At 55.5% G+C, this 12,643-nt stretch overlaps 1 protein-coding gene across 2 annotated transcripts in view; it reads left to right on the top strand.

The window, feature by feature from the left end:
* The first annotated feature begins 1,574 nt into the window (after nucleotides 1-1,574).
* CD247 (CD247 molecule) overlaps nucleotides 1,575-12,643 on the top strand; it is a 60,833-nt gene continuing 49,764 nt past the window's right edge. The window contains exon 1 of one of the 2 annotated variants that reach the window (XM_037035308.1): nucleotides 1,575-1,794. In XM_037035308.1, the coding sequence (XP_036891203.1) occupies nucleotides 1,737-1,794 (58 nt within the window). In that variant the 5' untranslated portion in view covers nucleotides 1,575-1,736. The remainder of the gene's footprint in view (nucleotides 1,795-12,643) is intronic. The other variant, XM_037035309.1, reaches the window with a different exon arrangement.

The raw sequence follows: 12,643 nt of genomic DNA, 5'->3' as shown, positions 1-12,643 counted from the left end.
GATTCTCAACACTTCCATCACTCCCCAGAGGAACGTCCCACCCATTATCGTCGCTAGTTTCAGACAAATGCGATCTGACAGCGTGTGGTCTTTTGGGTCTGGCTGCTTTCACTTAGGAGGACGTTTTCAGAGCTTGTCCATGTTGGACGATGTAAGTAACGACGCCTCCTCTCCCCCCTTTTTATGGCGGAACTATATTCCATTTGGAGAGGCTCCCTCCCTGGACGTTGGGTGTTTGGGCTGTTCCCAGTTCAGGGCCGTTAGGAATGAGGCTGCCACGCACATTCGTGTACGAGCTTTAGGGGACATGCGTTTTCGGTGCCCTTGGCTACATGCCTCGGGGAGGGATTGCTGGGTCCATGACGGCCCTGCTCAGGGGTCTGAGGAAATGCCCAACTGTTTCTGGGGGGGGGCTCCACCACCCCGCCACCCCCCAGCCGCACAAGAGCTCCCATGTCTTCCGTCCCCGCCGACACCTGCCTTCTGTTCTGTGGGAGCCACCGCGGCATCTGGGTGGTGACAGCTCGCTGTAGCTTTTATCTGTGTTCCCCTTATGGCTGATGGTGCCGAGCATCTTTTCCTGTGCTGATCAGCTCTTTGTGCCTCTTCGGAGAAACGTCTGCTCGGATCTTTGGCTGGTTTTTTATTCTGTGGCGTTGTGGGAGTTATTTGTGTATTCTGAACACTCCAGCCTTATCAGGGTATGATCTGCAAGTATTTTCTCCCATCTATAGACTGCCTTTTCAGTTCTCGATAGGCACCCTTCCTATTTAACTGTTTTAAAAAGTTTGATCCAGTCCAACTTGCCTGTTTTTCCTTTGATGGCTGTCCTTATAGATCAACTTTTTATGGTAACTGTGGAGTTGCCTTGCCTTGTTCTAAAGCCTTTGCAGGCATTTTTAGAGGGATAGGTTGACTAATTTAGGGAGAATTGTGGCATTTTTTAGGGGGAAATTTTTAGCAAAGACCCTGCTGTCTTCCATTGTTCAGAAATGTTTCCCCTGTTGTTGAGGAATGTTTTAAAGTTTGTTTCATGTGGGTTTTATACTTTCTATTAAGTTTATTCCCAGGTATTTATCGTTTTTATTATTGGAAACGACGCCAGTGCTTAAATGCTGAAAAGTAATAGGAGGGTCTGACACCTATTTCCAACTACCCGAAGGTTCAAATTCAGGTCAAGTTCAGGACTGCAGGCTCCGATCTGCTCCATCAGTTTGCTTTATAGATCAGGACGCCCAAGTCTGGAGATGCTGTGCCACACTCAAGGCCACGCAGCCAGCAGGTAGCAGAGGCGGCCTGGAAGCCCAAGCATTCAGCCTGACCCATCGAGGGCTCTGCCGTCTCCCCGGGCCCTGTAAACACCCGAGTCTGGGAACACGGCAAGTGCCTGAACACGTGCCGGCAGCTTGCCTTTGCCTCAGGACCGATGCACCCAGTCCAGGCAGGCATTCGGCAGAAACGACACCAGAATCAGGGGCGGGCAATGGAGAAGGAGGCAGCGGTTAAAGGGGAGGAAAAGCAAACTGCAGGCAGGCAGGCAGGCAGGCAGGCTGACACACCCCAAACCCTCAAACCTCCAGAGCTTCCTGCCTGTGAGCCGAGAGGGGGTGTGAATTCGGGCCTGCTGGCTGCCACCCGTCCCCACTTCCTGAGGGGGCCGCACAGAGCGCAGCGGGCACGCACTCCCCGTCTCGCCTTCGTCCCAGCACACTGCCCTCCCGGGGGGACAGGACACCATGAAGTGGGAGGCGCTGGTCATCGCGACCCTCCTGCAGGCTCAGTTCCCACCAGCAGGTAAGGCCGCCGCAGCCGCAGCCGCGGCGAGGAACTTGGAGAAACTGTGTGCCTGTGGCGGGGTGTGGGGGGACCAAGTATGGGGAGCTGGCGAGGACGCGGTGTCTCCTCCAAACCTCGTCCTTCTACGGTCAATGGGCAGCCGAACGGGGTGGGGCCCAGCTCCGAGCTGCCGTTGGCGTCTTCCCAGCCAGTGGGGCGTCAGTTTACAGGCAGCGGCTTCAGAACACACTCACTGCAAGTGTGGACATTTCCAGTGACCAGAGGGGAGGGGAAGGACGCAGGTGAGCACCTGGGGTGGGCCCAGGGCTGGGCAGAGTTGGGCAGGACCGCAAAAGGTCAGCCAGGCCGGGTTTCGTGCTGTGACGCTGCTCTAGCTCCTGTGAACCTTTGCCCCCAAGTTGGCTCCGCCACTCTGTCCCTCTCCTTCTTCCTTCATCACAGAGAACGTTTCACTCGTTGGTCGGGCAAGGCCATGGCTGTGGCCCTGGTTGACATGAAATGCCTCGCTGGGCCAGGGACTGAGCGGGGTTAACGAAGGAGGGATGTGGCCTTCCGGGGTGGGGGGATTCCTTGTCCTGGCTCAGCTCCGCCGCGCCCCACGACCAGCACTCTCCTGTGACACACTCGTCCCAGGCTCAGGGCTTCCCACCCTCTCGCAGGCAGCTAGCTCCTTACCGAGGCCACAAAGCCAGACATGCTGCCTGAACACAGGGGGACAGAGGAGAGGATATGACTTGTCACGTCACCGCCATGAGTGACAAACCAACCAGCAGAGCGCCGACTCCTCGCCTCGTTCCGGTTCATGGAGGGAAGCTCTCCTAGCGTCTTCTCACCCGCTGTGGGGAGGAGGAGGCAGGGCGGGCTGTCCTGGGGGGCCGGCGCCATGCTTTGTACCAGGAATGGGACAAGCTGGGTTTGGATCTAAAGAAACGAGGAGGGTTGTCCCAAACGTCCTCCCTCACCTCACTGTGGGACAGTGGTGGGAGGCAGGAGGCCTTGGGCTCTTCCGCTCCGCCCTGGGGACCTGGCGCAGGCCTGGCCCCGGGCCTGGGGTTTCAAGGTCTCAGCGCTTGTGGGTTTTCTGTGGTGTCGCCTCTCTGTTCTCAGAAAGGCCTGGCTGGCTAGGATTCTCATGGGGCTGTGGGCGAGGGGGTCAGAGCCAGCCCAGAGCAGCCCTCCCAGCAAGCAGGGGACGACGAGGACCCACGACGCCTAGCAGCTGGGAAGTCAGTGCCCAGCTGGCAGCCGTGGGTGCAGGCCCAGGGCCTCAGGTGTGCGGGATGGCCCTCAGGAGCTAAGTCACTGTGTGGCCTTTCCTCATGGGTTCACTGAGGACAAGGCTGGGGCAAAGTGGGTTTAGATGGGACAAAGAAAAGCTACTTGAGTGCTGGTGGGCCTCCAAGTACAGAGAGTAAAACCTGCCCAGCAGACAAGCCGGGGCCAAGGCACCAGGAGCAGCAGGAACCGTTCACATTCATCTTGCCACGCGTCTGGCCAGAGCGCAGATGGAAATGTCAGCTCCTTATAGACACCGCTAAGGGACACGTGTTTTTGGGGGGTTCTTTCCCTGCCGCGGTGAGGAGACGGGGAACTCTAATGCCCAGGGCCCTGAGCACCCCACGTGCCCCGACACTCTCTGTGATCGTCCCCAGAGGGCAGGCCCCTGGTGCAATTAGGCATCAGGTTTTTCTCTTTTCTTGCTCAGTGGAGTTACTCACCCCAAACCCTTTCATGGCATCGACCTTCCACTAAGCTGTTTCCATTCACATTGGCTTGGAAACGCCTGGGTCACAAGAGTCCAGGCAGAGAATGACCTCCAGTGTCTACATGAGGTCTCCCTGGGTGAAGGGCTGCCAGGCGGTCACCGTCCCCAGGGCCTGAGGTTGGCGGGGACTGGGATGACGTGCCCAGTGCCAGGTGCCAACATTTGCCCGCAGAGCCCTCAGCTGTTCCATGCCTCTACCTCCCCACCCCACAGCCACCCTTGTCCTGTGCCAGGTGAGGACAAAGGACAGGCAGCTGTGACACAAAGCCCCAGGAAATGCAGGCTCCCGGGCTTGCGGCCAGCTCTGCTCTTGGAAGGGCAGCTGGATGTGGTTGCTGGGGGGAGTCAGGCCAACAAGAGCGCTGCCGCTGTCCTGGCTGTGCAGCCTCGGGCAAGTTACTTAACCTTTCTGGGCCTCAGTTTCCCCACCTCTAGAGGAGGGCAACTCTCACTGCAGAACTATGAACTGAGAAGTGACCGTGATGTGTCTGATGACGTGGTGGACAGCCTGTTGGCGGCCATTGCACCGATGATCACAATTGTCACCTTTGGCCTGTTTCCTTGTTCTTTTCCTGCCTGGAAACAGGAAACTGAAACCCACGGTTGGGGTGGCTAATCTTCACTCGAAGGTGTGGCAAGGCAGCTGGGGCACTTTCTCCATCCCCTTCTTTGGACTCTGAGCTCACCCCCAGCGGCACGGGACCCTGGCGGGCCCCGTCCTGGCCAGGCCGAGAGCCAGGGGCCGCAGCGTCGGCCGAGAGCTCAGGATGGCCTCCCAGTTTTGCTCTTTAAAACGCTTACTCTGCGGGGGATGCCTCTCCACCGCCCAAAGGGAAAACACACCTGAGCAAGGTATGCCATCAGCAGTTAGGCCGGGGGACAGGACACACAAAGCCCACCTGGCCACCATGGGTCAGGGTGGCCCCCAGGATTTGGAGCCGTGACTGGTGCGTGCGCACAGGGCCTGGAGGTCCAGGGGCTGGACGGGAGCGGGGCTTTTAAGCAACATTGGGACAGGTTTTCCATCGACGGCATTTCCACGAATGGCTTATTTCCCCCTTTGGTCCCCTGGCTCTGCTCGTGGGGGTGAGGGGCTCAGCTTTCTGAATGGCCACTGGGCATATTTACTGTCACATCTTTTTCACGTTTGCCTTTGTCTTTAAAAAGTGGATTGAATTTGTATTGGATGCTCACTTTTACCGTGGAGCCCCCAGGCGTGGCATCTTGTGTGGTAGTCGGGAAGGTTTGGGTGCCCCGGGCGCGGCCTGGCGTGAGATGCACTCGCACACACACTTGGGATGAACACACACTCGAGGCGAACACACACGGGGCATGCGGCTCTCCTGAGCCTCCTCACCTGTGGCTCCGCCGGCCCGTCAGATACAGAGTCGGGGCAGTTGAAACAAACTTCTCTGCTCAGGCGGGGGCTAGTTCTTCTGCACACCAGCATGATGGCAGGCAATCCGTTGGAGCAGACATCCAGTCGGTTTGCTTAAAAAATAACCCAAACTCTCACTTGACCTGTTCGTTGGGATAAGGGGGGCACCTGAGTCGCAGCTGGTACTCAGTCGTCTCTTCCGGCCTGGAGACCCGAGGACACGCTCCCTGGGGACAAGGCCACCCCAGCCTTGCTCCTCTGTGTGCCCCGGCCCTTAGCCCAGTGCCTGGAACAGGGTCCTCCACCAGTCAATGCAGGAAATCTAGACGTTCCCATTAAATCAACTTTACTGTGGTTCAGTTGGGAGGAGGGTAGACTGGAGGGGCCTTGTTCGGACCTTTTGTCTAGGGGACATGGGGTTAAACAAAGTTTTTTCCACGTGAGACGTCAAAGTGCGGGAGGAGACAGAGTGGTGTGTGTGAACAGAGTGATTCGAAATGGTCGGCAGGACGGTTCGCGGTAAAACCCCACCGCCGTTAAAATTTCCTGGGTGGGTCGTGTGAAGTTCCCTGCGTTCATTTATTTTGGACCTAGGAAAACTGTAATTTCATATGATGCGACCCATACATCTCAAAAGTGAATACATGAAGGAAGGCACTCCTTTCTCTGACTTGGCTTTAAAATGGGGGCCAAGCAGAAAATAAAGAAGGCTAGCATTGTTACCAATAATTAGTTAACGAGCTAAAAAGCTGGTGAAAGGAACCAAGGAGAAAATAAGAGTTTGTGGATTATCGTCTAAATCACATTATATAAGTTTATTTAATGGCTGAATTGACTCAAAATATGGGGGAGAAAACCATCGTACTCAGTTTGGTCTAGGTTACTAAATAAATGTTCCACATAGCTATTGCCTTTTGTGTGTGTGTGTTAATTTGAAGTATTTTAACAAAAATAGCATAAAATCATTAGAGGAAGTTACGAAGTTTTTAAAAGCCATAATCTTACCAGGCTAGCCTAATAACTTTTTTACTTTCACTTCTTTGCATTCCATTCCAATATTTTTTAACAACTGTGTATGTATCTTTATACAGTTGCTGTTGTTAACAGTGGTTTTACGTGCTTGTTAAAAAAATTCTATTATGACTTTTTTCATGCTTGGCCTTCCTGATTGCTTTTAATTGCCCAGTAAACTTTTATAATTCGTGCATCATATTTCTCCACTATTTCCTTATCGCTAGGCATTTGGGCTGGTTGCTAATTTTTGTTATTGTAGCTAATCCTGCAAAAAAAGCTTTGTGTGCACAGCTTTAAAAAGTTCTTTGTGGTTACTCCTCAGGCCAGTTTCTCCAGGGCTCACAATGGAGAGGTTGAACTCAAAGAACATTCCGCAGCACACTTTGGGCTCCTGAGGGGAGCCATCCCATTGAGGAAAGAGAGTTTGTTTTATCTCCTCTGAGCCTGTCCAAGTTCATTTCTGTCCTCTCCAGAGCAGGGGGACCTGGGCCCAAGCCCTGGTTTGTCCCCAGGTGGTCACTGCCGCCAGTCGCCCCCCCCCCCTTCAGAGCCTCAGTCGGGTGGTAGCCACGTCGTGTGGCTCAGGGGAGTGTCGTGAGCTGGACGCACCCTTGGACGTGCCTCCACACGGTGCTCACAGAGCTGCATCCCTTACCACGTGTGCCTCGGTTTCCCTCCCTGCAAGAGAGACGGCTGGTCACCTTCCCCAGGCAGTAACGGGAGAGCCCCAGTAACGTGCCGCCTAAGGAACCCAAACCTCTTCCTCTCCCGTAACTCCCTAAGTATATATTTTTTTAATCGGGATTTCCACCTGATCACAGGTTTCCCAAGGGTCCAGTGGGAGCCTCTGTGGGGAAGGACACACAGGTGAAGCCCGCCTTTTCTGGCTTCTTCGCTACGTGCTCGCGCCAGCCGCAGATTTGCCGAGGCCCCCCAGGGACTCTGTGGGGGGGTCTGGCTTGGGAGCCAGGGCCCCTGTGGCCGGAGGCAGCCCCCTTGCTGCGGCAGAAGCGCCGTCCACTGCACCAGACTGGGGGGATCTGTGCTGCTCAGTAACTACCGGTCAGGCTCACGGGGCAGAAAATAAGTAGAAAGCCCTGGAACAAGGACAGGCGCGGGCGCCCGCCCCTTCAGGCCTGTTGTCCCCTCTGGGCACGGCCCAGGTCTCCATTCGCCAGGTGCTGCCAACACCCTCTCTCGGGGCCGGGTCCTCGTGGCCGTCGCTCTGGCGAGCGACAGAGAGGTCGCAGGATTCTCCTTCTGCGAGCAAAGGAAAGGCCTCTGAGGTTTGATGACGCGCCAGAGAGGGGAGCGCGGCCCCAGACCAGTTTCTCCGACTCGAGTTCAGGGCGCTCTCTACCTAGCGTGTCAGTTTGCAAAATCACGCACCCGGTGACTGAACTCTGAAGCAGACTTTTGAAGGCATTCCGCTGTGTACGCGCTGACCACTATTTCCCTCTCCGTTTTTAAAGTAAGAAATACTGACGTGGATGCTGAATACCCTCATTGAACGTACATTTTCTGCCGAGCATGAAGTACTTGGTTGTTAACATAGAGTTGTTTTTCTCTGGGTTGTTGTTACAGTTCTGAACTCAGGTTTCCCCTCAAATCTGGTGGAAATCCGTATCTCCTGTTTTGCTCTTCATAACTGTGTCTACTTCGGAGCTTTTTCTGTCTGCTGTTGGACCTGTTTCCATGAGCGAGTACCCACCCCACCACTTCCACTTTCTGCCTGGGTGGAAATTAAACGTGTCAACCCAAATGGATTCTATGTCAGAGGCTCTGATCCTGAATAACAGCCTGTGATTGACCTGTTCAGTGGGAATGTATCTGCACACAGTGTGGCGGGTTTTGCCCCTGTGAGGTTTTCTGAAGGAGCACCACACTGCGGTTAGGGTTTGGTGCTTACACGCTCCAGGAGGAGCGGAGGGTCCCCTCCGAAGGACAGATGTCTGTAATCCCGTCTCAGCGCTCCTGTTGATTTCAGCCTCGAGTCCACACGCTCCTGCCTGGGCTGAGCTCGGGGGGCACACGCCCTACGCTGCTGACCTGAGCAAAACACGCCCAGATAGGAGATCCGATGCTGAGAAAACACAGGAAGCACTTGAGAGCCAGGTACAGGGTGGGGCAAATGGAGGGTTACAGTTGTTCGATTGGATCTAACACAGTAATTAATCAAGAATACAAGAATAAACTGTGTCTCGCATACTCGCAGCTGTACATCTGCTTTTGCTCCACCCTGTCTGTGCCTGTCTGTCGGCCACTGCTGGAGCTGGTGGCGGGGGGGTGGGAGGGGGTGGCCAGGGTAAAGGGGAAGGTCAGGGCCTTTTGTGGGGCATTGGTAGGGGCATGGGCCTGTTGGTAGGGGCGTCACCTTTGTGAGACCTTGGGGCTGAGGGTGGCCGGCATGCCACCTGACACCCACTGAGAATCAAGCAAACCCCTTGGTCTCTACGGCCACAGACGTTAGGACATCCGCTGCGTGTTGCCACACTGGCCACTCGCGCCCCGTGGCATCCTGCTGGCTCTAAGACGTGACCTGAGTGGCTGTCCTGAGGCAGCACGTCCTTTGTCCTGGAGGGACGTGGCCCAGCCAGGGGGTCCCGTCCTGGGAAGAGCTGGGACTCAGTCTGTCGCGTGGGTTCCAGCTCAGGGCGGGTGCTGGCAAACGGGAGTGTCAGTGTGTGTCTGCCTGTGTGCTCTGGCAGGGGTGCCGGCGTCTGTGCCCCGGTGTGCACGTCCCCTGTGCTCTGCTGTGTGTATGTTTGGTGTGCTCTGTGTGTGCATGCATTGGTGTACCTGGTGCACGCGTGCACTGGCCTGTATGCCACGGGGCACATCCAGCACCTGCAGGTGCATGTTTCTGTGTGCACCGGCGAGTGCATGTGTGTGTCACAGGACGTTGGTGGCAGCAGCTGGGTCTAGAGCTGGAAGGGCGGACGTTGCTTCAACTCAGGGCAGGTGACCTGGGTAGGTGCACAGTGGGGCTGAGACGTCACTGGGCACCTTCCAGGGACTCTGTGTGGAAGGGAGACAGGAAAACCTCTGTCCGAATTCCAGCCTCCAGCGTCCAGGGAGGTAGGCACACCTTCCTCACAGCCCCAGAAGACTTCTCACGTCGGAGGCCCAGCCCCCACAGGGCCCCCCCACAGCTCGAGTGAGCTGGTGTCCTCCCTCCTCTGCACCTTCCTTCCTCCCGGTCCCCTCCACCCAAGATCTGACTCCGTCCCCAGCCCCCGCTGTGGAAAGCCTGCCTGCCTCTCAGATTCGAGCCCAGATGTGCGGGGATCTCCCCGGGGCCACTGTTGACATTGTTCACAGAGGTTGGGCGACACGAGACAGCGGAAAATTGTTGTTCTCGGAATTTAGGCCTCAAAACCCAACGCAAACAGTTGCCCACGGGGTCCCTTTTCTGACGGGGCCCAGCTGGCATGTAAGTAGCCTCGGGGACCCTCACCCACCAGCAGGAAGCATTGCCAGCCCGGCAAATCCCCACAGCGGCCCGCCTGTGAGTCACCCAGCCAACCTGGTCAAAAGGCACGGGGTGCGTTTCTTTCTCTGCCCTCAGAACAGACCGGCAAGCGATCCCCTCTCACAGCTCCTGGTGACCTGCTTTGGCCATTGAGTTGGTATGGCCAGACCGAGAGCTGTTCTTAGTGTCTGATTATTCAGAGCATCCAGTCAGCGGCTCGACCCACCAGTGAGTAAATATTAACCCGGCGCCGCCGAGTGCCCCACCGTGCGCCATTCTGCCGAAGGTCGGCCACCGGCCCGTGGGCCAGGCCAGCGTCTTGGACGTCCTGTGATCGAGCGCCCGTGAAGCCACGTTCCTGGGTTTTAGGAAACAGTCTTAGTTTGCCCAGAGACTTGCTTCCCTGTGGTCTGGTTTAATTTTCATCATCTTGGGAGCCTGTGCTAATTTCCACACTGTGTTTGGCAGCAAAAGAGTTTGTAACAGGAGAGAGCCGCCCAGCTCCGTTTTGTGTGAGGCTAGAGCGCGGCAGAAACCTCCCCCCGCCAAGCCCTTTGATTCCCTCAGATTAAACAGAAATTTTTGTCTTTTCTCCCACTTAACTCTGGGCGCTTCAAAGTCCAGACCCCGACGAAATACACAAATGCTTTCTGGGCAAAATGAATCTCGTCCGTTTTCTTTGGATTTCGGTGGGGACAATAAAGATGGAACCACAAAAGGTTGGCAAAGAGGATTATTCTCTTTCTTTCTATTAAGTGCACAGGCTTCAAAAGAGCAGCTCGGAAAGTCAAATAATTGTGCAGCTCATCCATCCGTCTCCCCGCTGACCCGGCCTGTGAAATCCTCTTTGAAAACATGGCCGGCCCCAACCTGCCCGTTGCAGACGCTGTATTGTTCTGCATTCCCGTCCACGATTCCACGAGGGCAGGGCGGCAGCCTTTCAACAGAGCGCCTCCCCCCACTCCTCCTTGGGGTGGCCGGGGGAGGGGGGGGCGCCTGATTTTCAAAGCTTTGTGATCTCATCTTGGAGAGGGAGCTACTTGGCAGCCAGAAGTGGACAGCGAACAAAGTTATAATCACGGGCCCTCGCCGTCCGAAGGGACCCACAGGGAGGACGCGGAAGGGGCAATTTGGAGAGAGGTTTTTGATTTGTATGGCCAGGTTTCAACTTGGTCGGTCTGGGGGGAGAAAAAAGAATGCGCCCCCGCTAGTTTCCAGCTGCGGCTGTAAATGCAGTCTCAGGCTTCAGGCTGACCTGAGCCCTGGTTTGGTTTCAGGCCACAGGTTCCCCAGAAAATTCTCGCCAGCCATTTCGGCGAGCCCAGAATGGTCCCTCTGTGCTGAGAGATAAAGAGAGGATTTGGCTATTAAGGCATTTTTTTAAGTCAGGGTTGAACATTTTCTGGCAGCTTTCAGGCCTGGAGTGATTTCAACTTTAAAAAAAAGAAGAAGAAGACATCTAAGCTCCCAATTAGCTTCTCAAATGCAGCGTGGAGCCACCACCCCAGGGAGGGGGTGTTGTGCGCTGGCCCTCTCTACGGTCCTGGGGTCCCCCCGTGGGGGTCCCTCAACCCCGGGGTCTTCCTCCATCAAGTCCAGCCCTGCAGCTTCATCTCTCTCTCCCGCCACCTCTGTTCCCTTGTGTTTGAAGGTTTAAAAAAAATCCCTTTCAGAGGGAATATACCAGTCACATTTAATGGGCTTTGGAGTTATGCAAATGCAAAATAATACGATATAAAAAATTAGCGAGGTCCCAATCCACATGCCCTATTTACAATTCGGGGGCTGTGACACACATTTCACACTCATTCTTGTGACACACTAACCTGGGGTGTGCCAAGTCGTTGCAAATGCACCTCTCGGGCCATGTGCTGGGCTGGCCATCACNTTGTGATCTCATCTTGGAGAGGGAGCTACTTGGCAGCCAGAAGTGGACAGCGAACAAAGTTATAATCACGGGCCCTCGCCGTCCGAAGGGACCCACAGGGAGGACGCGGAAGGGGCAATTTGGAGAGAGGTTTTTGATTTGTATGGCCAGGTTTCAACTTGGTCGGTCTGGGGGGAGAAAAAAGAATGCGCCCCCGCTAGTTTCCAGCTGCGGCTGTAAATGCAGTCTCAGGCTTCAGGCTGACCTGAGCCCTGGTTTGGTTTCAGGCCACAGGTTCCCCAGAAAATTCTCGCCAGCCATTTCGGCGAGCCCAGAATGGTCCCTCTGTGCTGAGAGATAAAGAGAGGATTTGGCTATTAAGGCATTTTTTTAAGTCAGGGTTGAACATTTTCTGGCAGCTTTCAGGCCTGGAGTGATTTCAACTTTAAAAAAAAGAAGAAGAAGACATCTAAGCTCCCAATTAGCTTCTCAAATGCAGCGTGGAGCCACCACCCCAGGGAGGGGGTGTTGTGCGCTGGCCCTCTCTACGGTCCTGGGGTCCCCCCGTGGGGGTCCCTCAACCCCGGGGTCTTCCTCCATCAAGTCCAGCCCTGCAGCTTCATCTCTCTCTCCCGCCACCTCTGTTCCCTTGTGTTTGAAGGTTTAAAAAAAATCCCTTTCAGAGGGAATATACCAGTCACATTTAATGGGCTTTGGAGTTATGCAAATGCAAAATAATACGATATAAAAAATTAGCGAGGTCCCAATCCACATGCCCTATTTACAATTCGGGGGCTGTGACACTCATTTCACACTCATTCTTGTGAAACACTAACCTGGGGTGTGCCAAGTCGTTGCAAATGCACCTCTCGGGCCGTGTGCTGGGCTGGCCATCACCCGCGGCCGTGGTGCCCCCTGATTAGCTTGGGGGGAGGCTGGGGACACTGCCAGAGAATTTACCTCCAGTGACCAGAACAGGAGATGGAGCCCCTCTGGGGGGATTCGCTCCGATCGAAGCGGGGCTGGCCTCACGAGGCAGAATCACAGACAACTTGAGCCGGAGAGGAACAGACGTAGCTCCAAATTCCGCTCCAGATTTTACCAGGGAGGAAGTGCTGGTCCCTGACCTCACTCACCCCTCTGCCCCCCACCTCCCACAATGGCACATAGCAAGCAGGGGGACTATTGATTCTTGCTGCAGCCATCTGTCCCCTGGGCCACCAGGCCACCCGGCTGTTAAGTGACACTTCCTGAGCTGCCCCCTGGGCCTCAGGGACTCGTGAGGAGGCCTTGCAGTGAAATGGCGCCCACAGCCATTGGCGACCAGGGTTAGCTCGACCTGCCCGACCT

This window comes from Sturnira hondurensis, unplaced genomic scaffold (genome assembly GCF_014824575.4).
Source record: "Sturnira hondurensis isolate 20B ecotype Veracruz unplaced genomic scaffold, ASM1482457v3 Scaffold0022215, whole genome shotgun sequence".
Lineage (NCBI taxonomy): Eukaryota > Metazoa > Chordata > Mammalia > Chiroptera > Phyllostomidae > Sturnira > Sturnira hondurensis.
Note: the sequence above shows the minus strand (reverse complement) of the source record. Positions and strands in the feature narration are given on the sequence as shown.